At 41.8% G+C, this 23,288-nt stretch overlaps 1 protein-coding gene and 1 long non-coding RNA gene across 2 annotated transcripts; one reads left to right on the top strand and one right to left on the bottom strand.

Annotated features, from left to right (window-relative positions):
- The first annotated feature begins 8,091 nt into the window (after positions 1–8,091).
- zyx (zyxin) lies at positions 8,092–22,887 on the top strand. Its single transcript, XM_077526831.1, is given in 11 exon segments — positions 8,092–8,379; positions 15,822–16,065; positions 16,692–16,939; positions 16,941–16,964; positions 17,274–17,369; positions 18,455–18,976; positions 19,649–19,790; positions 19,865–20,034; positions 20,314–20,492; positions 20,638–20,758; positions 21,238–22,887. Coding segments are annotated over 10 exon segments (1,833 nt in total). The 5' UTR covers positions 8,092–8,379; positions 15,822–15,836; the 3' UTR covers positions 21,340–22,887.
- LOC144022223 (uncharacterized) lies at positions 18,976–19,805 on the bottom strand. Its single transcript, XR_013284289.1, has 3 exons — positions 19,789–19,805; positions 19,463–19,516; positions 18,976–19,002 (listed from the first exon to the last, which is right to left on the bottom strand). It is a non-coding gene; the product is annotated as an uncharacterized LOC144022223 (long non-coding RNA).
- Positions 22,888–23,288: the final 401 nt, after the last annotated feature.

Raw genomic sequence — 23,288 nt, 5'->3', positions numbered from 1 at the left:
AATTCTTATTGCAGGAACAGATTAAAGGCATTTCCATTCATTTCAATGGGGAAAGATGATTTGAGAGATACGAGCGTGGAACAAATTAAACTCATATCTCAAGTAGGGATGTAACGATATCCAAACATGAAAATATCATATCACAATATGAAGGTCACGATACGATAATTATCACGATATTGTGAGGAGGTTGGCGATACAAAAAAGGTCACAATATTGTTAAAAAAAATGATCTCATACTAAAAAAACAAAACACAATATTGTGTTTTTGTACATTACAGCAATACATATAATATAAACAACCTACAATCTCTAATAACACTTAATATTGCATATTAAACATAAAAGGGCCAAAACATGCCTTATGAAAATGAAACTCCACTACAAAAACTAGCCACCAGAGGGTGCTAGAAATGCACAAATGGAAATCAACCCGATTTTTTTTTTTTTGACAGATGTGCTGCTTTTAATATCGTGACATGATGACGACGACGATATATTGTGGCAGTTTTAATATTGTGATATTGTCATTATCGTTACATCCCTAATCTCAAGGCACCACTGCGTGTATGTAACTAGTGTTTGGTTTTTTTTTTACACTTGTTTGACAGTTAAAAATATTCAAATAAATACATAAAAATCAAAAAATATATATATTTTTTTAATAATAAATAAAAATAATAAAAAATAAATTAAAAAAATATCTTTTTTGTATTTGTTAAACCGATTTATTTGGAGGAAGAGCGACAGCATCTAAAATTGCCTTTACAGCTAGCAAATGTTTTATTATTGGCAGCACTTTGGCCTTGGAATGTAAATTCTACTTCCGCTGTTTCCCATGGAAACAATTGTATTGAAAAATCTGATGTCATTTTTTTTTTGTTTTTTTTTGTTTTTTGTTTTTTAATATATTAACAAGAGCAGAATCAAGGTCATGTTCCATCCCACTCACATGTGCATACATGCGACACACCTGTGTGACAATGTGGTGATCTATGTCACGGATCGTTAATGCGACGCAAGGTCAGCCACAGAGAGGGAAGAAATTCGTGACAACTAATCTCGCTTCGTGATGCATCGGCTACTCGGGCGCGCGCGCGCACACACAAAAAGAGCGAGAGGCCTCCCGCCACGTTTGCACACGCCCTCGCAACTCTCTCGCACGTTTTACACGGCGGCGAACAAAAGTGACTCAGATATGACTTCCATCGCGTCCTCGTCAGCGGCCATGATGCGGCACCGAATTTCAATTACAGACGCTCCTGTTTGATTTCATCACGTGTGACTCATTCCTGTAATCACCGTCGACTTTCATGTCGCCCCGTCACTATCTGTCCATCTGCTTCCGGATGAACTCGTTTAAAATACACGTCGTGGTTTCTGGCACTCCAAAAAGATGTGCCGGCAGATAAATGTTAATGTCTGTTATCTGGGTCATTCGAAAAGGTTGGCTTTCTCCTTGAAGAAAAAGTAGCTGCTTTAAACACAATCCCCTCGTCCTCGACTCTAAATGTCAAATTTATTTTTCATCCGCGCTCGGGCGGCTCAAAAACTGTTACAGGACGTGTTAATTAGAGTCACGTGTTACACGTTTGCCCCAAGAGGAGCCGCAAAGTTAGTTAAGTGTGTGTGTGTGTGTGTGTGTGTGTGTGTGTGCGTGTGGCCTGAAGGCGGCATGGGGGGTGGGGGGGGGGGGGCGGTCCCTAAATTGGGCTGTACTTGTGGAGAGAGAAATCACAAGTGGAGGATGAAGCTTTAGAGCTTGAGAAGAGGCAAGTGGAGAAGAGAGGCGGATTAGTGGGGAATGCTGGATGTTTTTTTTTTTTTGTTTTTTTTTTTTGTTTTTTTTTTTTTGTTTTTTTTTTTTTGTTTTTTTTTTTTTAGGGAAAGGGCATATGAAGTGGATGAAGGCAAGTGGGGGGAGGAGATTATTTTTGGTTATGAAAGAAGTGCATGTGTGATTAATTTCATTTAGTTACTTGGAAACTTGATTCGCCGTTTCGACACTGTGCTTTTTCCCATGTCGCTGCAAAGAGAAATTTTCCACCTTTTGGAGGAAGAATCCAATTGGCGTCAAAACAGTAGATACGACTTTTATCCGTCCTGGTCTTTTATACAGACAAGCGCAATTGCTTTCAACACAACAGGGGGGCCGGAGAAAGGAGTGTCAGGTGTTTAACTTCCTGCCCCTGTACTGTTTGACCTTACACTCAAGTGATGTTATGGAGTGTTTTGGAATTTTTCAGTTTAGTTAGTTTTTATTTCATTTTGAGTCTTTTTTTTATTATTATTATTATTTATTTAGTTCATTTTTAATTAATTGTCAGGCTGGTTTTGTTAGTTTTTATTAGTTTTAGTTATTTAATAAATGCTTAGTTTTAGTTAGTTTCAGTATTAGTTTTATTTTTTTTTATTTTTTTTTATGTGTATTAATTGTGCACAGTATTCAAAAAGCACCAGGCAAGCGACGTCATCTGAAGGTGCTTTTCTATGGGCTAGATGATGTCACTTCTGTGTGACACATTTTCAGTCGTCCGTATTCCGGTTACCTCATTTGCTCCCAAAAAACGTATAACGTATAAATACGTTCTATTTTAAATGTTTTAAGTGTCCCAAAGACGTATTTATACGGGTTTTATGTTTGTTTGTTTTTTGTTTTAATGCTAGACCATATAGAAGGCTTTGATGCAGCCTCTCTAGTGCAGAGAACGGTTGAAGCAATGGCTGTTATTACAAAAACGGCCAGCAGGTGGCAGCAGAGTATAAGAGATCAACCAGGGCCATGTTGCAACAAGCTCTTTTTACCAGTGTTTTCACCAGGACTGTGAATATTGATGAAACTTAGCTATATTCTAATGCTAATTGCTGCAAAATGGAAACAGATAGAAATGTACTTTTTTTTCCTGATGAAAGAAGAGACTTTACTCTTTCTTTTGGTAAGTTCCATGTTTTTATAGCAATAGAACACAATATTCTGTGGGCCTAGAGTCAGTGAAAATGGCTGGGAGGGAATGAATTAATATCAAAATGTAATCTACTTAAAATCACATTTAAAATCATCTCCAAAGGCTCGTGCATTAAATTACCAAAGACAAAAAAGGACATTTTTGTTGTAATTATAGTTAGTTTTACTTAGTTTTGCAAACATAAAATGCAGTTTTATTTATTTATTTATTTTTTTAACAAAATTGTCTTTTGAATTTTACTTTCAGTTTTTTCATTAGTTTTAGTTAACTAAAATAACCTTGGTGGTGTCCAGCCTACCTCGATGGGAAAAAAAAGAAAAAAAAAAAAAGTGAAAATAATCACGTTTACAGGTTGTGTTAAATGAGCCACAGCCATAAATGGGACACCGTCTTAGCGTAAGGGAATTGTGCAGTGACGAGACTGGGGTGTAAAGTTCAACACCTGCCTCTCTCATTTCTCCTGCACGGTGTGTTGAAAGCTATTTTCCTGCCGGGAATATGTATCCACAATAGTGGGCGATATAAAGAAAGAGACCACATATATATTTTTTTTTAAAGATAGTTTTATCCCTCCAACACACTTAAAACACATTTCAATTCATTTCTAGCTTGCACAATTCTCAAATTAAGACATGAGGCAAAGTCTGCTAGCTCAACGCTAACATAGCTATCATGAAAAACGGCATAGACTGGCTAATGCAATGCTTGAATTTTTTTTATTTCGTACCCCAGTGAGTATAAATTGTATCCTTTGTCTATAAAATTGTTGTAAGTACATCTCTGCAGAGCAGCTAATATTCCTTGAGCACTCTCTGACAATGGAAGCGCCACTGCCATCTACTGTGGTGGATGTGCAATTACACTTAATTCTAGTAAGGCAAAAATAAATAAATGTTCGCCACACACTCTGGGATTGGGAAAAAAATAAATAAATATGTGAAATAGCGAGGATGTGAATAATGAAGCTACTTTGATTGTGGGACGTGTGGAAGAACACACATACAGTATGTGAAAATACAGTATCCTCTTTCACCAATTTTGGAGAACGGGCAAATAAACGTCGTATTATGGGGTCTAAATGCTGTCATTTTTCCATATCTCTGTGCGGCAGTCTATTGTTGAAGATATCTGTGTGCTTTGCCAGTCTGCTTTCACAAGGTGTTTATTTTTGCACACTCCAGCTCCTTCCACAAGGCCGAGCGGCGCGCACACGGAGTTCCCGACCGGCCTCTATTATTTACAGTTCTGCGTCCTCCGCTGGTGCAATTACGCACCCTTCCCTCCTGGCCCGAATGTCCTCGTCTAGACCACCACTGCACTGTTTATCAAAACTGCGAGGCCTGTTTTTGCTGCCCATTATCCTCACTGCCGTACATCACGGGTCTTTATCGGCCGCGTCAGTACCTCGTTGGGTTCACTTCCTCCCGTCTTTTATCTCATTTCCAACTGATGTAGATGTACTTGCTGTCAGAGAGAGAATCTGGGGAGACTGACTCCCTCAAGGCATTTTTTTTGTCTGGCTACATCCTGCGCACTACTACGCATCCATCCTGACACCAGCTGGTGGAAGTGGGTAGTGCACTTAAAGGGAAGGGGGGTCTTTGAATGGGAGCCAGTTTGGCAGCAGAGAAATGTTTCCATGCTCTCAGGTAGGCAGGTCCTCATCCTGTCTGGAGTATGCCCGGAATTTCTGTTTGATGACTAAATGAGCAGATTTCTGAATGATAAGTGGAGCAAAAAAAGGGGCCTGATCGTTTAGCAGAAACAGGAAAAGTCGGGTGTGAGGATTTGAAATATTTCACTGCTGCTTTCTGTTGGTAAAATAAGAGGATGGGATTGGGAGAGTGAGATAAAACGAGCAGGTAGTGATAACCGCGCGGCGGCGGGGAGTGAAGAGGGGGGAGGACACAAGGTTATTATAGTTTTGGAATTTTTCATTTTGGTTGAGTTTTTATTTTTGCTTTGAGTTTTGTTTTTTAAATTTTAGTTAGTCTTAATTAGCTTTCAGGGTGGTTTTGTTAGTTTTTATTAGTTTTAGTGACAGTATTAGTTTTAGTTTTTATTTCGTTTTGAGTTTTGTTTTTTAAAGGCACGATCTTCCGTTTTCACTCAGGAATATGCACTATATAAATACAGGATTTACGCCCATGAACTCCTTCTCAATCTACACCTCTGGGCTTCTGTTAATGTGTGGTGGTGATTTTTTTCCTAAACCCCCACCCCCCTAGCCTCACTCACTCACTCACCCACTCACTCACTCACAAGCTACACGTGTGAGTGAGTGGGGAAAAAAAAAATCAGTGCGTGCTGTCAAGCTGACGCAGGAGTGACGTCATGCAGCCGACAAATGGGGTACATGCCACGGAAGAGGCGGAACTGTTTTTGCACATCAATTTGGTTCCGGTCCGGGTTGCGAACGCGCAACCCAGGGGCACAAAGTCGGAAGCACAAGTATTGTGACGCAACCCACACGTCGCAAACCGAACCGGAACCAAATTGATGTGCAAAAACAGTCCCGCCTCTTCCGTCTGCGACACGTTAGTTTTGTAAACATAAAATGTAGTTTCAGTTATGTTTTTTTTTTTTTTTTTTTTAAGCATTTACGTTTTTATTTTATTTCGTTAACGAAATAACGTTTTTGGAATTTTAGTTTTTTTTTGTTAGTTTTAGTGAAATAAATTAACCTTGGGGAGGAGCGGAAAGAACGATAGAAAGGGAAAGGGATGCAGCGGTGGAGAGGACAGGCTAACAAATGTTGGATATGGGATGGGGTGGGATTGGCGGGGGGGGGGGAATCTGTCGGGAGGTGGGCTGCTCATTCCTAGTTTTGGCCGCATTCCAGGCTGTCTGGCTCTGATTGTAGCGGCCTCCCGTGTCTTTTTTTTTTTTTTTTTTTCCCCTCCTCCCTCTTACCTCCACACTGGCTGGACCTCATAGCTGTCCGACCCAAACTTTCAGAACTTGAGTCACCGTGAGGATGCTTGCAGATGGCTGAAAAAAAAAGAAGGGAAGAAGATTGCGCATCAGTTGCTTTACAAAAGGGAAAGTAAAAATTCCGTGAACGGGGGGAGTCTTTCCTTAAAGGAAAGTTCTAGGTGGCAGTTTGACACATTTTTCAGCCTCAGTGGAAGTGGAAAAAGCGACTGGAAACATTTCTTGAGGGACAATGGGGGGGGGAAATCAAATTCCAATGATGACCACTCCCTTGAATTCACAGTCATGACTTTAGCATTTTTTGCATGCGGTAGAAACCGGCAGGAGGGATGCTTCCTGTGCTTTTCACAGCTTTGATCAGGTTCTGTTGGTTTGGTGGCGGTTGGAAATGAGGTCAGTCATTCAAATTAAGGTCATAGGAACACTATTGTGTGGTTTTTCCATCTAAATCATTCAAGGCTCAAGTTTCCTACAGATCTCGCTTTTTTTCTTATATTACCATTTCATTTTCTTTGCTTTCTTATGGAATAATATTTCAATTAGGACTGTGTTTTTTTAATTGTTTTATTTAATTGGAGAAAATCAAATCAAGACCAGATATTGCAATACATTTTTTGTTACTAACCCCCTTTTTACATCCATCCATCAATTTATAATACATTTATATAGCTTAACAACGTCATAACGGCCCTCTGAGAGAAACCATAACTACAATTTGGCCTATGACAAAAATGAGATTGACACTCCCTGCCTTAAAACTTCTCATACAACAAAATTGTGTCAACCTTATGACGTCACTAATTCCAAAACTCAAGTTTCACCCAAAAGAATTATTTTTTTTATTATGAACAATGATTAATATCACTGGTAAATCTCACAAGTGCTGACTGTGTGAGTCGCCAACTGTGTGTTTTATGGTTGTTATGCAAGACGGGAGTTTTCATTGCCATCCGGGATCATCACGTCATAGCGAGGGCACTGACATATACTTGTTATCACAATGTCAGGAGGAAACGGGCTCATAAAATGTCTTTTTACTCTCAAAAAACAAGTGCACTCACCGAACCAACGACTTGAAAAGTCGTAAAATTTAGAGCTCAACAAAAACTGGGCGGGAAAAAAAATCTGGTTTGTTTTGTTATATTTAGTAAGCTTTTATAACCCAATAGCATAATTGAATGTCAATTTTTTGACGGTTTTCGGGCAAGAAAAAAAAATTACACACAAAAAAAAGTCCTGTTTCCTCAATCCAACCTTTGCAGATTTTTTTATTTTTTTATTTTTATTTTTTTAAAGAGCTCAGAATTGTTCATTCGGTAGTCTTACCGATTCAACGTCTTGTCATCATTGCGCTTCTTTTTTTTTTTTTTTTTTGGTGTGTATGTGTGCGTGCGTGCGCGTGCGTGCGTGCGTGCAAATACGTATAAATTTATACTCATTCATTCACCTAAAACCTTATAAATATCCCATTACCCTTCGCCTTAACCAGGTACTTCAGAATCTTGCCAGAGTCGTGAGGTTTAAATGGTCAGGAGACCAGAGAAAAGGTCAGAAAAAAAAGAAATAAAGAGAAAAGAAAGGAAAATCAAAGTGAAATCCAGCACCGACCAAACACTTCCTGCCTTCCCCATGATTACAAAATCAAAGTCTTACGCCATCAAAGTCCAACCTTTGCAGATTAACTTGACCTGGATGATTGTTGTTGGAAACACATTATTATGATTGCAATTGAGCAATTAGATGGAAATGATGTATGTGTAATGTACTTGTAAATATAAATATTTCCATCCAATAAAAAGATCATTTTAAAATGGTCTTACGATGGCAACCGTTTGACTTGTGATCCATTTCAAATGTTTCGTTTGGGGAATATACAATTTCCATTGGTGTTTGAACACAGTCCTTTGTTGTTATAGCTCCCTGTGTTCCAAACTATATTGCGAATATTGCGATCTGTACCTAATAATGCCTTTTTCGACCTGTTATCTCTTCCCTCCCTCTCTTGCCCTGTTCATTCCCCCACTCCTGACCTTACAAGGAGAGGCGAGGAGAGAGGTTGATGTCATTGAATGAAGAATGCTACAAGAATCCAGAGAGAAAGGGGAGCAGGGGGGAATGGAAGGAGAAGGAGGGAGGGGGTTGACTGGACAGTTCATACACATTCAGAAAGAGAAGGGGGGGGGCGTGTGTGAGTGAGTGAGGTGCTGTTTACATTGTACTACACAGGTCCTGAGCCAAAGTCAAACGAGAAAGAACTTGTTTGAAAGGATGCTGTCATTCCTTATCCAGTCTGAAAAGCGCAGGGGGAGGGTCTAGCTCGAGCAGCTGGAAAGAGGAAGCCTGAGTAAGAGGGAGAGACACAGAAAGGGAGAAGTTACCAAACTTACCATTACTGGCAACTGGAACAAGAGGAACCAAGCAACAAGAAAAGGAGTTGGAAGTAAAAGGGGGAAAGAACCACTTCAAGTGCATAACCACGGTGAGTGCCTTTGTAATTAAGTCAGCCGAAAAGGAAGTGGTGTGTGCCTTTTTTTTTGTTTTAGGACACGCTGACACAAGTTACCAAATAAGGACAACTTTTGTGTCAGTTTAGGATTCTGCAGCTGTCCACATGTGGCACACAATAGTGTAATGCGATAGCAAAACTGCGGGTGTTGTTAATAAGCTTTTAAGTGACAAAGCACATATTATTGTGGTATTCTATACGTGTTTTAAACTTGAGTTGAGCTATTTCGCTAAACAGATTGACAAGATCAGTGCACTCCCAGCTGATGGACATCGACGATAAAAGGGCGGCTATGCGGAAGCACCAACCTAGCAAGAAAAAAAAACAAAAAAAGTTGACCCGGTTAGCTTAGAGCGATAGCTGCGGTGCTTTTCGAGCTTTTGTTTTAATTCAAACGTTTGAGGAATTGTTTCACCGGAGTCCCTTTCGCCACTTCGGTCCATACGAGCTTTGTTAGTGGGCGTGCTGGTGGTCCACTCAGCTAAAGCTAACGTGACCGCCGTTGACTTGACTGTGAGTGACAGCCCGGCTCAGATTGCGCGGAAGCCGGCGGCGCTGGCAAGGTGAGTGGCGGCCGCTGTGACTGAGCTGTCAAGGAAACATTTTTCTTGCTTTGACTACACAACAACCCTCTTAGAATACTGACGGATTTAAATTTGTCACGCTGCAACTGAACCGTTTGTCTTCGGTGAATCTAGCTTTTAGGGTTTGGTCGTATATATATATGCACCTGACCTAGCTAGCTATAGTGTTCCTGGTTACCACGCTACAATGTTAGCCAACTGTAGCTTTACATTCCATTGCTATCTGATCTATCTCATAATATAAGCTTGAATGTTGAATGTGCTAGATGTCGTAGCCTGCTATATTAATTTATGTCATCAGTCCGCTATGGAGATGGATGTTAATGAGGGCGCAATGTGCTGTGAACTACTAAGGTTTATTGAATATCAAATCTACCCCTATATCTTGCAAACAAGTCCCCTTGCGGGAAAAAAAGCAATATAGGAGATGCCGTCATAGAGCATTCTGATTGGACAAGTGCGGTCTCTCTTAATTGACATTTATTTTCCGTCGAACGTATCCTCAGCATTTAGCTATAAAACGCATATATTGTACTCTTTCTGTTAGCCCGAAGATGCCACAAGAAGGTGCCAAAGTACTGGCTACATATCGTAGTAATTGGTGCCAATGAAGTAGGTTGATGCGATAGCTGCTGAGTTTAGGCTGGAATGGTTTTCAGAAAACAAGAAGGGAAATAATGTGTACATTAGTATTTCATATTGATATAATTTGTAAACTTAGTATAGAGCCTCTACAAATAGTTTCTTGCCTTTATTACAGGCAATTGTTGAAAAAGAAATGAATCCCAAATGTATACCCCCAAACTATTATTCCAAAACAAGTTTGCAACATAAGCGTTATAAATGAATGGCCTGCTGATATTACAGAATAGATGACTACAAGTTTGGGGGAGTACAGCGCTGTAAGTGCGATGACGCACATGCCGTGTATGTCAATGCTTCTCAACACAAATGTACAAAATGATACTTTGCTATTAGCCATTTATTACGTTTTATTTAAACTCATAACAACTCTTTAGTTATTGTGCTCCGGACCTTTTGCTGCATCATCTTGAGAAGTTTAACAGCCTGCTTTCTCTGGTGTCAACTCATCATGGAGCCTCGCCAGCCCGTCGGATATTTCTTGGACCCTTCTGGAACGTTGCTGTTCACGATCTAGCTGCCAGTAGCCAACACGATTACTTCTTAAGTCTACTCCGCTTTACAAGGCGCAAGAAGTTTGTTTGGGTTGCATTTTAAGGCGTTGCAGAAAGAGCACAAACAAATGTGAATAGGTGTAGCTGCAAATGGATTCCGTTTTCCAGTCACATTTACAAGTAGGTAGGGATGGTTATTCACAAATCTGTGTGTGTACTGTACATCCAGTCACCTTGATCTTGAGGAAAATGTTGAAATGTAATTACAACATTTGCATTATGTGACTGTCTCTCTGGCAAGCGCACTCAAAAACATGTGCAGTATTGTTTTCAGATGGAAGATAGAGCCCCAAGCCAAGCCTCGTCCATGCTAACTAACAAACTTTAAGCGAGGAACCAGTTGTGGTTTAGGCTGAGGTCATTGTCGAGAGGATGTTGTGTGAATCGAGACTATACGTGTGAGGCAAATGAAGATGTGGAGACAATTTGTGAATGGCTTGAACACACATGGTTGCTTTTCTGGGGGAAATTGTGCTTTAATTACAGCCTTGACAAGTTGAGACACACAAACTATTTACAGCCTTCGATCACGGCATGTACTTTGCTGTTTTGTCTATCAAGAGAGTTGGAACGTGGCTTTGCTCCGATTGGGACAAGGCCGTTTGGATGCACATTGGTTTAATTATTCATCTCAGTGTGATCAGAGGCGGAGCACAGCACGGGTGCTCAATGGATGTCTAGTGACCTGTAAGATTGCTTCTCCAAAGCTTGTTTGTCACTGCATTAGTGACCTAGACACACGTTCCCACAAATGAGGTTGCGCAATTTACATCAGAACAATAGATTTATATCCTAAACATACGCACAGTTCTAAAAGCATTGTGCCCACTTAGATGAGAAATGTTGAATATGCATAGGGCAAAAAAAGGGGAATAAAATCCTATCAAGCAGTCATATTATGTTTTACTGAGGATTTGGACAGATGTGAGGCCATCAGCATTTGATAGCTTAGGCTTTGCAGTTTTTGTAGCTTAGTTTCTCATTTAGTGTCATGCACCATTAAAACACAAAAGATAAACAGTAGGCATACATTCGTCCAAGCATGTAACAGAAATTGAGCCAAATAGAATAGCTTATACTTAAACAGATACTTGAGCATTTCGTCCTCTAAAGTTGCAAACAAATATACAGTCGCATCTGGAAGTTTACAGAATAACTGCCTCCTCAAATCATGATCCAAAGAACAATAAAACAAAAAAATGCGGTTCTTTTTCAACATTGTTTATGTGACACAAATATGTCTGCTCCTCCTCTGTGATGGAGTGGAAACGTCCTGTTTCCAGAGGCTGAGTACCAGACACTGATCTCTGAGCTCTGGTCTGGTTGTGAGCATATCGTTCCCTTGCCCTTGGCTTGCCAATTGACATTGGAGCAGCGTTGCACGATTGCCACCTGGCAACGAGTTTTTCTGCTCCCCACCGCAGCTCAGTGCCACTTCTTGACAAAGCACGCAGCAAAAAAAGGCCCGCTACTACCACCACTGATGAAAAAAGACGAACTCCACTGTCTCCTACAGCAGGCATTCACGCAAAGCCAGAGGAAGTCTGTTCAGAGGGCTGCATTGGAACTCTGCATCAAAAGCTCGATTTGGCGGACGCTTATGAGTGATAAAGCTTTACCCATACCAATTTCAGGTTGTTCAAAAACTTTAAGTGGGAGATTGATACTTAACAAGTCGGTAAAGCTTGATGAGTCTCTGAAGCAAAGTGATGCTTAACTGCAGCCAGGTACAGAAAAACCTCTTCCCAGGTGGTAATCTGCAGTCTAAAATCTGTCAAATGCTGATGGCCTCACGTCTGGATCATGCCTGAAAAGAAATTGAAAAAAAAAATGCATTGTAGTATTGTGACTTTTAGAACATCCTGTTCTTAATTACTAATTTAGACAGCACTTTATGAACCAACATTAGTTATTTTTATAGCCAGTAGGCGTTAAACCACTTTCTTTAAGATTGTGGGCAACTCATCACTTAGGCGATAGCTCCGAAAACAAGATAAGATAATGTTTTGTCCCTTAGTGGGAAAATTTGGAACAAACTGGGTGTTCATGTGAAACCTTCCTCATCAACAAACATAGATAATCTAGAGCACATGTGTCAAGACCCGGTCCTCGAGGGCCAGAGTCCTGCATGTTTTCGAGGTTTCTCTACTCCAGCGCACCTGATTCAATCATCAGGATAATTATCAAGCTCCTGCCGAGTTTGCTGATGAGCTTCATATATGAATCAGCGGTGTTGAAAATGGGAAACCTTCCAAAAACCTGCAGGACTGCGGCCCTCGAGGACTGCCGTTTCACACCTAAGATCTAGAGCATAGATCTCAAACTCCATTCCTCAAGGGCTGCAGTCTTGCATGTTTTAGAGGTTTCTCCTCAAACACAACTGACTCATATAATGAGGATCAGTATCAGGTTCCTGCAGAGCTTGCTGATGAATCAGGTGTGTTTGAGGAGAGAAACCTCTAAATCATGCAGGACTGCGGCCCTCGAGGACTACAGTTTGAGACCTTTGATCTAGAGTATATCTCAAAGCAGTTGTCTTTGCTTAAAGCCCACGTGGGACCTAGGATGGATGACTATTGTTAAAGTGTGAAAGTTGCAAGGATTATCTAACTTTGCAGTCGAGCGTCACCTTGTTGCCCTTTGTAGGTCGTACATGGTCACGGTGTTGTAGTATTTTCTCTCTTCCAATGTACAGTACCACAAAGCAATTTGGTCATGTCAAAGGTATGTTACAGTCAGAATAGTTAATAGCATACAATTTGGTAAGAGTCATGGCGTCCGACGTTGGAGCTGGAAAAGGGAAACGATAGCGACACGCCACAAATGACGTCTTTTCAGTTCAAGTAACAGGGGAACTGCAGGGTGAGGAACATAAAAATAATATGGATGAGATTAGCCATATCCGAAGAGTTCCCCATTTGGGTATTGCAAAGCTTAAGTCAGCACAGATGGAGGGACGTTGCTTGGGGGGGGGCGAGACAAAACGGCACAGAAGGTGATGTCATTGTGCTGTAATGCAACATTTCTCTCCACCGCAAAGGGTCTCGCTCACATCTCGAGGATCAAGTTTCAAGACAGATTAGCTGCGTTGGGGTCGAGGTTGTACTAAACCACTCCAGGCCCTACCAAGGAACACATGCAACCCGTTAGCGCTGCTAATTGTCATGAATTATTGCAAGCACTAATGGCGCTGGTCCCTAGGTAACAAGGTATCACAAATACACGTTTTGTACCCATTTGTGTCACGCTACATTATACAGTAGGTCCATTTCTTTTAAGAGCCAGCTGTTATTGCTCTGAACATGGCTGCAAGCAGTTATTTTAGGTTAGACATAAGTGTTTTACACTTACCGCAACAGGTAAATCTCTACATGCTAGTACATACATGAGGGTCCGTTTACAAAAGGACAAGCTAGTAAAATGGAAATAAAACAGCAACAACATGGCCATGTTCCAACAATGATATTTTGAATGTGATCAGATATGCTCGCCCTTGCTCATGGCCTCTGTATTTTCAGATTGTTTTTGTTTTTAAACCGCTACTTTGATTTCAATGATGTCATACAGAAAACACATTTCAAACCAACACAATGTGATCATACTGTAATAAAATAGCTTAAGTAATTGTAACGCTTGCAATACTATCCTGACAGAAAACAAAACGTCGGTGATAAAAACAAGTGACTATTTGGCTTACATGACATCACTCCAGATTTGTGATATGAACTTTTCCTAGTCGAAACAAGACCATTTAATTTTAAGTGAATTTTACTGTATTTGAAGTCCTAAACAGTAAAACATAAACTTCAGTCCATAATAATTGAGAGATGGGACATTCATAAATGGGTGTTACTGTTAACTCAAACGGTAACATGGGCTTTTTCACTTTTACTTCTGCTTCCTCGTTGACAGTCCACTTAAATTCACCAAAGCGCCATTGTCATGATGAGTCAATGAGTGGCAAAAATGACATCATTTTTCCTCTGGGTTGTTAAAAAACAGACCTATACGGTCTAAAGAGAACAACATTGTCAAGACGATACGATTCTTGCCTGTACATATACAAATGACAAAAAAAAAAATGCAGAAATATGCTGTTGTGAACACTGGACATGTTTGGACAGTTTACACTTTGACATAAGCTAACACATTTCCTCCTTTGTGATTCCTGTTCAGTCTAAAGCATGATACATTCAGTTTATATAAGTTGTAGGTCATGTGACCTATAATGGTGGAAATTTTGTGAAAATTACTTGTTCCTCTTCTCATTTTTAATATCTTTCATTAGGTCAGGGTTCTGTATACTTTCTATAATCACTCTATGTGGAAACAGGGCTTTGTGTCGCAATGGTAAATTCGATATGGATGATAGATTGACATAAGGGAGATTCCAATGCGGCATGGTTTTGGCTTTCACGTCAGGGAAACTCATTATGCAATAACTTGCAGAGCTCTCTGGGGTTTTTGTCTTGTCAGAACTTGAAGTGTAGCTTGTGCGCCTTGACAAAAAAATGCAAATGAGATTACCAGCGTTCTTTCTGGTGTTCTTCAGGTTAAGGTCATCAGTGCAGCAAAATAACAGAAGAATGTGCCAACTCATCATCAGTTCACAACAGTACCTGGAACGGAGCGTTGTTTAAGAGGCCTGACTGGTCTCGTGTGTGTAGAAATGACTTTTTTTGTGTACGATTGGAACAACGGTCCTTTTAACTAAAGGTCATGTTTGGGACCGGTGGCCTTCAGGGAAATATACTCGGACTTTGTGTGGAATCTCTGCAAGTTCAACATTTGTTTAACATCAAGCACATGTGAGGTAAACACTTGAGCCGACCCACTTTTCTTGACGCACCTGGCACGGTAATGTTAGCTATAGATCCGTGACCCAACCGGGACTGTGATTGATGTCACCATAAACAACGACGTGATAAATATTGTAAGCTGTTGCTGCAGTCTGCGCGAAGCCGCATCTGCTCTGTGTACACGGTCCAGTGCTAATGGACTAATTCATTTTCTGTCATTACACCGACGTCCATTTGCCTACGCTCTTGTATTCACAGAATCTGGAACACGATTATTTTGGGGTTGTTGCATGTTTCTTTTATATGGATGTTTTATTAAGACCTGACCTAATTCATTGCAGGTCATAATATTAGACTCAACTTCAGTATGTTTGTTCAAAATATTCTGGAGGAAAAAAAACAGACTTGACCTTATTATAAGAACCTAAAAGATATATATAGTGGTGCCTTGAGATTCATTCATTCATTCATTGGGAATCCATCTGTTATGTCTGATTTGGCCACTGGGGACAGTATAACACAGTCTTGAAGATGCAAACGAAGAAGAGTTTCTCAACTACTCTTAAGTAAACTAGTAAGCGAAATTAGTTTTCGTTGAGGATATGGAAAAGATATATGCCTGTGACTATTCTTATATGTATGTCAACTTTGATGCTAGTTTTCTTAGCCAATGTATGACATTTTGTATAGTTTGTTAGCCTTAAACTAACTGAATTATCGACAAAGGGTATCTGGTGTAAAGTTACCACTGTTTACAAAAAGTCAATCATGAAAACACACCATCTAACTGCAAATTATATTTATTGATTATTTTTTATGTGTGCGCTCATTCTCAGGTCAGTGTTCAGAAGATGGACAGCTCAAGCAGCAGCAAGCCGGTGATGGTGACGACGTCCCTCAACTTCAAAGTCACCACGCCGTCCTTCTACAACCAGCCAAAGAAATTCGCCTCGGTCGCCCCGCCGCGGCCCAAAAGCTTGACGCCGCCCTCTGCGCCTTCGCCAACGCCGATGCCCGTGGGCACAGGCGTGATCGGACGTGTCGGAGATCTGCCCCCGCCTCCCCCCTCGCTGTGTGATGGTATTTGATGTTTTTATGGGCGCATTAGGACCACATTTATGTGACTTTTGGGTATCAGGACAGATACAGGAGATTGTAATTTGTAACACAAGAGCAGGAACGTGCTTGACTGTGTGCACTTAGCGGCAAAACATGCTGCAACTTGCCTTCAGGACTCTTAAAGACTGAAAGAATTGATTAGCAGCAGATTGTGATTATTTACTTCATCGTTTTACACAACAGAATTAGGTGGTGGTGTAATTAGCCACCTTCCCTCAGGTTTTCCGAGAGTTCAATTTAACAACAGAGGAAAACAGAAATTTGCTTTTAATGTTGAACCTTATGGAGATCTTTTTTTTTTTTCTCTTTTCCTCTAATCTTGGGTTGTGGATGCTTGCGAAGGATAGCAGCACAATTTCCTCAAAAAAAAAAAAAAAGCCACTTTTGAGGGCTGCGCTGCATTTGAAAATAACCTTAACCTCAGGATAGCCTTCTGACATAATCAGCCTTCAATTGCAGCCGCCGAAATCCCGCCACATTTTTCCGCCTCTCAATGGGCGTTGCCGCGTTGATGTCACATGATTGCATCTTTGACCTTGGCTGTTGTGATGTGTGATTGGCTTTAAAACCCTCCATGTTGTCCCCAGATTTCCCACCCCCTCCTCCTCCCCCTCCAATGGATGACGAGTTGCCGGCCCCTCCCCTCGAATGCCAGATCACACCTCTCGCCTCGGACGCCCCCCCGCCAGCCTTCCCGGCTCCGCCCCCCGTAGCAGATGACCTCCCCCCACCGGCCGCCCCTGACGAGAGTGCCCGTTTGGCAAGCCTCTCGGCTTCCCCTCCTCCTCCTCCTCCTCCTCCGCCACCTCCACCCGCTTCCACCGGTACCCGCGTTTCCTAGTGCTGTTGGGCACCCTCAGGTAAGCCAAGATGGACTCCTCATCAAATCAAAACTTTATTAAGGACACACACTGAGTCTGAGGCCATAAAATGGCATTAAAAAAAACAATAATAGATTAATAAACACAATACTGTATATTTGAATCAAGGCTAGAAAACAGGGCTGACTTGATTAATCAAAACAACTTTAATGAAAATTATTAAATGCTATTTGTGTCAACTGCTTGAGATGACTGACAGACAAAATATTCTTTTTTGTGCAGTCATTCATTGAGTCATATTTAAATGCCAGTCTGTATTAATGTTTCCTTTTTTCCCTTCTCTAACAGAGGGCTATGACCAAGCAAACGAGTCTCGATAGGCAGATCGACTCTCTTACAGACATGCTTTCAGAAATGGAAACACGGTCGCCCTTCAACCCTAAGGTACGAAAGCAAAGGTGATGTTATGAACCTGATTAAGCACAGGCTGTTAAACACAGTTAGGGGTTGACTCGCCGAATAATAACAAGGATGAGACTAGAAAAAGATTCAGACCGAGGAAGGAAGCAAAACAAAGGCTGGTCGGTCAGTGGAAATAATTTGGAGTTATGCCAGGTCCGGTTTTATGAGTCTCAGTTCAGGTGGAAAGCTCGATGATAAGTGAACTGCACACACAGCACATCGGGCTGGCAAAAACAACACACACCCAAAAAAAAAAAGAAGAGGAGACTCTTGCCGAGAAGGTTGCACACTGAGTGGAGCGTGAGAGTGTGATGGAGCCAAAATGTGCTGCCAGAGACCCAGAGAGAGGTCCATAAATGGAGTGTGTTTAGTCCAAGCGGGAGATGCACAACCAGGGCAGAATAATGTTTGCTCCAAATCTACAAAATAAATGTCAGAAAGCTGAAGCCCTGTTGATAAGCTCCAAACATGACATGTACTGTTTGCTTTATCAAAGCGCCTCATTCAAAACTGTTGATGCGTCTCGGCGCCTTATATGACCTTCCCTTGGTGACTGTTTTTTTTTTTGTTTTGTTTTTCTTTTAACTGACTTCAGTGAGTTGTTTCTAAATAATGTTTGAAGATATATGTAAGCTAGCCTGAGATGAATGAAAATGAGTATTTGTGACATGCATTTATAGCAAGCTAGCTGTGCCTATAACCAAAAAAGGCATCTTCCCTGCAAACAGTAAGATAGTGGTCACTTTAGAGCGCCTCGATGTTATCCACAAGTGTCCGCACGTAATGGAGAGAAGGCAGAAGAGCGGTCCAAAAGCCAGCTTGTGGACAATAACTTCAAATTAGTGTGGCTGGTTTTAGAGTGCCTTGTTGTTGCCAGAGGATCATTTTATATTGTGGATGATTTTTCCGTTTGGCAATGTTGTTTAAAAACACAGTTGTCTGTGTGAGATGTGTCAAATTAACAAGATTTTAACTTTACAGGCTCTTGAAATAGTTTTTTTTTTTTTTTTTTTTTTTTTTTAACTTAATGAAATGAAATGTCTTATGTGAATGTTTTGTTTCCGCAGTTGTCAAACCAATATTCTACTGCGCCGTCACCCAAACCAGCCGGGCCCCCACCAACGGCGCCCAAGCCGGCCCTCTCTTTCCTCCCCCCTCCCGAGATGGGAGACCGCCCCTCTCCCGCGCCCTGGGCAGAGGAACTGAAAGCGCGGACGAACCGACAGGCCAACCACAACTCGCCACCGCCCCCGGTGGCCAAGTCCCCATTTGGAGCAAAAATCACCACTTCGTCTTCGTCGCTGGCGAAAAAACTCAACCAGAACCTGAACCAGTCTCCCTATTCGGGCAGTGGGCTGCAGAAAACAACCCCCGCTCCGGTCAACAGCACTTTGCCCCCAGTTTCTGCCTCGCCGCCTACACCTGCTGCTCCGCCAAACAATATGGCCGCTAATCATGTGAAGAGCCCTCAGTTTGTCAGTCAGAACCAAAACCCCCCTGCTGCCGTGCCTCCTCCTCAAACTAAGACCGTGGCATCTCCTCCGCCTTCCTCCTTCAATCAGCCAATGAAATCTCCCCCTGCAGCCACGGTATGTTCAGTGTGCGCGTGTGAAAACTGCAATGGTAGAAAAGGCAAACAGAGGCAATATCAGTATAAGGTGCATTTGTGATTTCAGCCAGATGTTGAAAATTTTCTACAAACAACAAAATATGTGAGCTTGACAGGATAGACTTTTTTTGGGGGGGGCTAATGTTCGCATTTATAAGGGAAATCAAGTAAAAAAAAAATGTTCGTAATAATCTGTTGTAGTCTAAACATGGCATTCGGGTTAATAGTGCGTTTGTGGAATATGAACTAAGAAAGAAAATCCACCCGTTTTTATCCCATCTCAGCGCCCATTTTGCCTTGTACTGCCAGTTGCTGTCGGCTGAAAATGACGTCACAATGCCAACGCGATGACTATCATGGCTGACTTGTTTTCTGGGTTTGATCATGTGGCATTCGCAAGCTGAACCCTTAGCCACTGTTGTCATTTACTCCCAAGTATTTATTTTTGCTGGTTATCTGTATTTACCTGCTCCGGTCCATTTACTAACGTCTTGTTCTGACTGAGGTGTTGATTGCAGTTCTGTGGGGAAAATCAAGCCAAATACAACAAAATGAATGTAAACCACCACAAATGACTATTTGCAGTCATAGATAATGTTCTTGACTTTTGAGGAAAATAATAATTTACAATTGATTGTTTACATTTTGACAGCCATCACCCCCTGGCCCAGTGTTAACCTCAGGAGGGGGGGTTCCGCTCAACATGAGAGAAGTGGAGGAACTTGAGAGAATGACCAAGGACTTCATTAAAAACATGGACGCTCACCCACCCGTCGGCCCCGCCCCACTTACCGGTACGCGCTCACGATCTTTTGATATTTGGTCTTGTCTTGATGAACCTCAGTAAGCCTCTGTTGTCTCATTTCAGACGTTTGCGGCAAGTGCGGCGAGGCGCTGTCCCGCACTCAGCCGGCAGTGCGAGCCATGGAGAAACTTTTCCACACCAACTGCTTCTGCTGCATTACATGCCGTCGCCCCCTGCAGGGCATGCAGTTCTACGACAGGGAGGGCGCTCCCGAGTGCGAGGAATGCTACATGGTGAGACGACCATGTCAGATGGTTGGAAGTCTTTGTACACGTGTGCCAAATATACAATACAGTGAGACAGTGTGATGTATTTGTCAGAATCGCTGATTACATTTAAATTAAATTAAAAATATATATAAATAACTTCAACAGTAACTTTACAATAGAGACAAAAATCAGCAGGTTTTTTGTGTCTGTGTGAACAAAATGGGGAAAAAAAATGTGCACCATTGCCGTTGAAACAAACTTGGTGTGTTTTTATATCTCCATGCTCCCTTTGCTCCTCCTCAGAATTCGCTGGCAGTGTGCTCCCGATGCGGGGAGAGGATCACGGACCGTGTGCTGAAGGCGGTCGGTCAGTGTTTCCACTCGCACTGTTTCCGTTGCAGCACCTGCTCATGCATACTGGAGGGGGCGCCCTTCATCACCGACGACAACAATAACCCTTACTGTGTCCAGGATTACCACAGGTGCCAAATTCCCGCGATTCACATATACACGGTGTGATATATGACAGTGAAATGAGTAGCTGCGCTAAAAAATTGTGGAGTCGACTCTCATTTAGACCAATCAGCATGTGGAAATGTCATTTGCTTAACTATTTTTGGATTCCAGGCGCTTCTCCCCACTGTGTGTCAGCTGCAATGAGCCCATTATTCCAGCGCCAGGCAGCGAGGAGACAGTCAGAGTCGTGGCTCTTGACAAGAACTTCCATCTCAAGTGCTACCGCTGCGAAGTAAGATGGGATGACTGGGAGCCATTGTAAAGCCTTAAGGACTGGAGTAATATGTTCTGATCTCTTTGTTTTGGTCAGAACTCGAGCTGCAGCCCCCACTGTAAACAGTTGGCAAACAGAAATGCTACCCTCTACTGGCGGTTTGGCTCATTGCCACTCCTCAATCACTTGCAATTTAAATGGGAACAGTATTAGCGCCCCATCAACCCCCTCCCAATGAAAAAACATCAAGCGGCATAACTCGTCCTTGGCACTGAATGTTTTGATTCTAATGAAGCATGCTGCATGTCTTTTTTTCTTTTTTTTTGTTATATTCAATGAATCATGCATGGTTCTGTTTTAAGTTATGAGCATTGTCACAGAATAAATTAAATTGACTACTATAAATGTATTGTGTGTGTGGTGCTGTAGTATTGAGAGCAGACTCTTCACCTATTTGAAAAAATGAAGTTGATTTTGGATTCTGTTGTGTCTCACAGGACTGCGCTCGCCCTCTCTCCATAGAAGCGGATGAGAACGGCTGCTACCCGCTGGATGGCCGCATCTTGTGTATGAAGTGCCACGCCAAGCGAGCCAATTAGACGGCGCGGTGACTCTCTAAATCCCCGCTTGCCCCCCCTTTCCCCTTTTCCGCTTAAATCTCAACCAAATCCAAAAGCACAGGTTCCATTCAGCGCTCGGCCTTCGCGACACAGGGCTTTTATTCCGTGTTCCGTGTGAATGTCCCGCGTGGAAACCAGGGTGCGTTTTTGCATGCCGTGCCGCGTCCTCTCGTCGTCGTTCGGTCCACTTGAGTGCAGAGGTAATGTACTGCGCCGCCACAGATCTCTTCGTGTAGATTAAGCCTTCTCGTTGTCGTATGTTTATGCTAAAAAAAAAAAAAAAAAAAATCAACAATGCTCCGCGTATCTTGCACAGACCGCTTGGATCAAGAGAGCGCTCCCGTCCCTTTGGGAACGCTCCAGCTGCTGCTCTGGTGGCCGATAAAGGATCACATACGATAGATTCGCTCAGCAGGAGCCTCCTGTGTGTTTGTTTGTTGCCACTTTAGATTGGCTACTGGCTGAGGAGGACATCAGCAAATAACAGCCTCCTCGAAAATACGTCATTCAAACTAGTTAAGAGCAGAGTTAAGTATTAGGCGCATGCTGTGAGCCGAGCGAAGCGTTACCAGCACAGATTCTATGACGGGGATCTCATCATGTAGCTAAAAGTGTCACCAGCATGCCTCCAAAACAGGACGTGTGATTATTCCTGGATTATGTTTTTATGCTTAGCGTCACTTTGAAGCTAAAAAATCAAGCACACAATGGTAGGCGCCGTCTTTTTGTCGCATCGCATTACAACCTCTTTGCTTTACCTAATATTACAATATACGGACCTTTTTTTTTTTTTTTTTTTTTTTTTTTTTTTTTTTTTTTTTTTTTTTTTTTTTTCTTTTTAAGTCTGATGTCCTATCATTAGGAATTAGATTTAAGACATTTTAGGGAACATGTTTGAGCATAGCGACCAAATATTTAGAAGCTGTCTAATGGAAGTGTTCGAACCTTTTTTTTTTCTTTCTTTTTTTTCTTTCCTTTTGAGTCATTTACTCATTTTTGAGCTCTGTATTTTGACCTTAATCTCTTTCCTTGAGGTTAAAGTAAACACTTCCATTATCTACCATTATTCACCTTTTCTACTTCTGTATTAATTTTATCATACTGTTTTTCTCCTATCCTGGCGTTGTGCCTTCACGCTTGTATTCCGGGCGGTCCGTCACAATGGACGCCGGGTTGCAATCATGGAAATTCATTATTCACCGAACCCGGTGCAAGACATCATGACAGTTAGTAACTCAGCATTGCATGCTCGCTGTGTACTGTAGGTGCTGGTATTCCTCAAGTATTATTTTACGGTCTTCTGCACCAACAGCTTTAAATGCCTTTGCGTGCTCAAATGCGTATGACGATGCCTGCATTTATCCGGTGTGATGTTGCCTTGTCCTTTTTGTATACCTTTTTTTTTATATAAACAAGTGTTTGATATGTGTGAAGGTATGTGTCTTTAAAAAAACAAACAAAAAACATTTATCCCCATTTGAAAAAAATAAATGAATAAAATGTTTGAAAAAAAAGTTTTGGATTTTTCATTGCATTAGATGCCCATTCGCATAACTACAAGTGTCTTGTGATGCGTGACAAGCACAAAACGTGTTTCCCAACCCCAGCTTCGATGACGAAAACGCACCACGTTGTCGGCGGGACCCCCCACGTGTCTCGTATCAGTCGCCGCCAGCCATGCGTTGCGCTGATAATGACGACAGCCTGTGTGCGCCTTGGAATGTTTACATTCTATAATTTGTTTACACGTATCTGTTGCAGTGCAACAGTAATCAAAAGCCATCGGTTGGCCTGGATTTGATCACTGCTGTGTTGTCAGGTTTTTGGCAAACTATGCACAGCGGGCATATCCGATGTTGCATATTGGAGCCTCGTCTTGTCTGCACTTCATCCACTACAATACATCCTGAAAGTTACTTGACCATTAA

This window comes from Festucalex cinctus, chromosome 7 (assembly GCF_051991245.1).
Source record: "Festucalex cinctus isolate MCC-2025b chromosome 7, RoL_Fcin_1.0, whole genome shotgun sequence".
Classification (NCBI taxonomy): domain Eukaryota; kingdom Metazoa; phylum Chordata; class Actinopteri; order Syngnathiformes; family Syngnathidae; genus Festucalex; species Festucalex cinctus.
The sequence above is the reverse complement of the archived record's forward strand: the minus strand, read 5'-3'. Positions and strand labels throughout refer to the sequence as shown.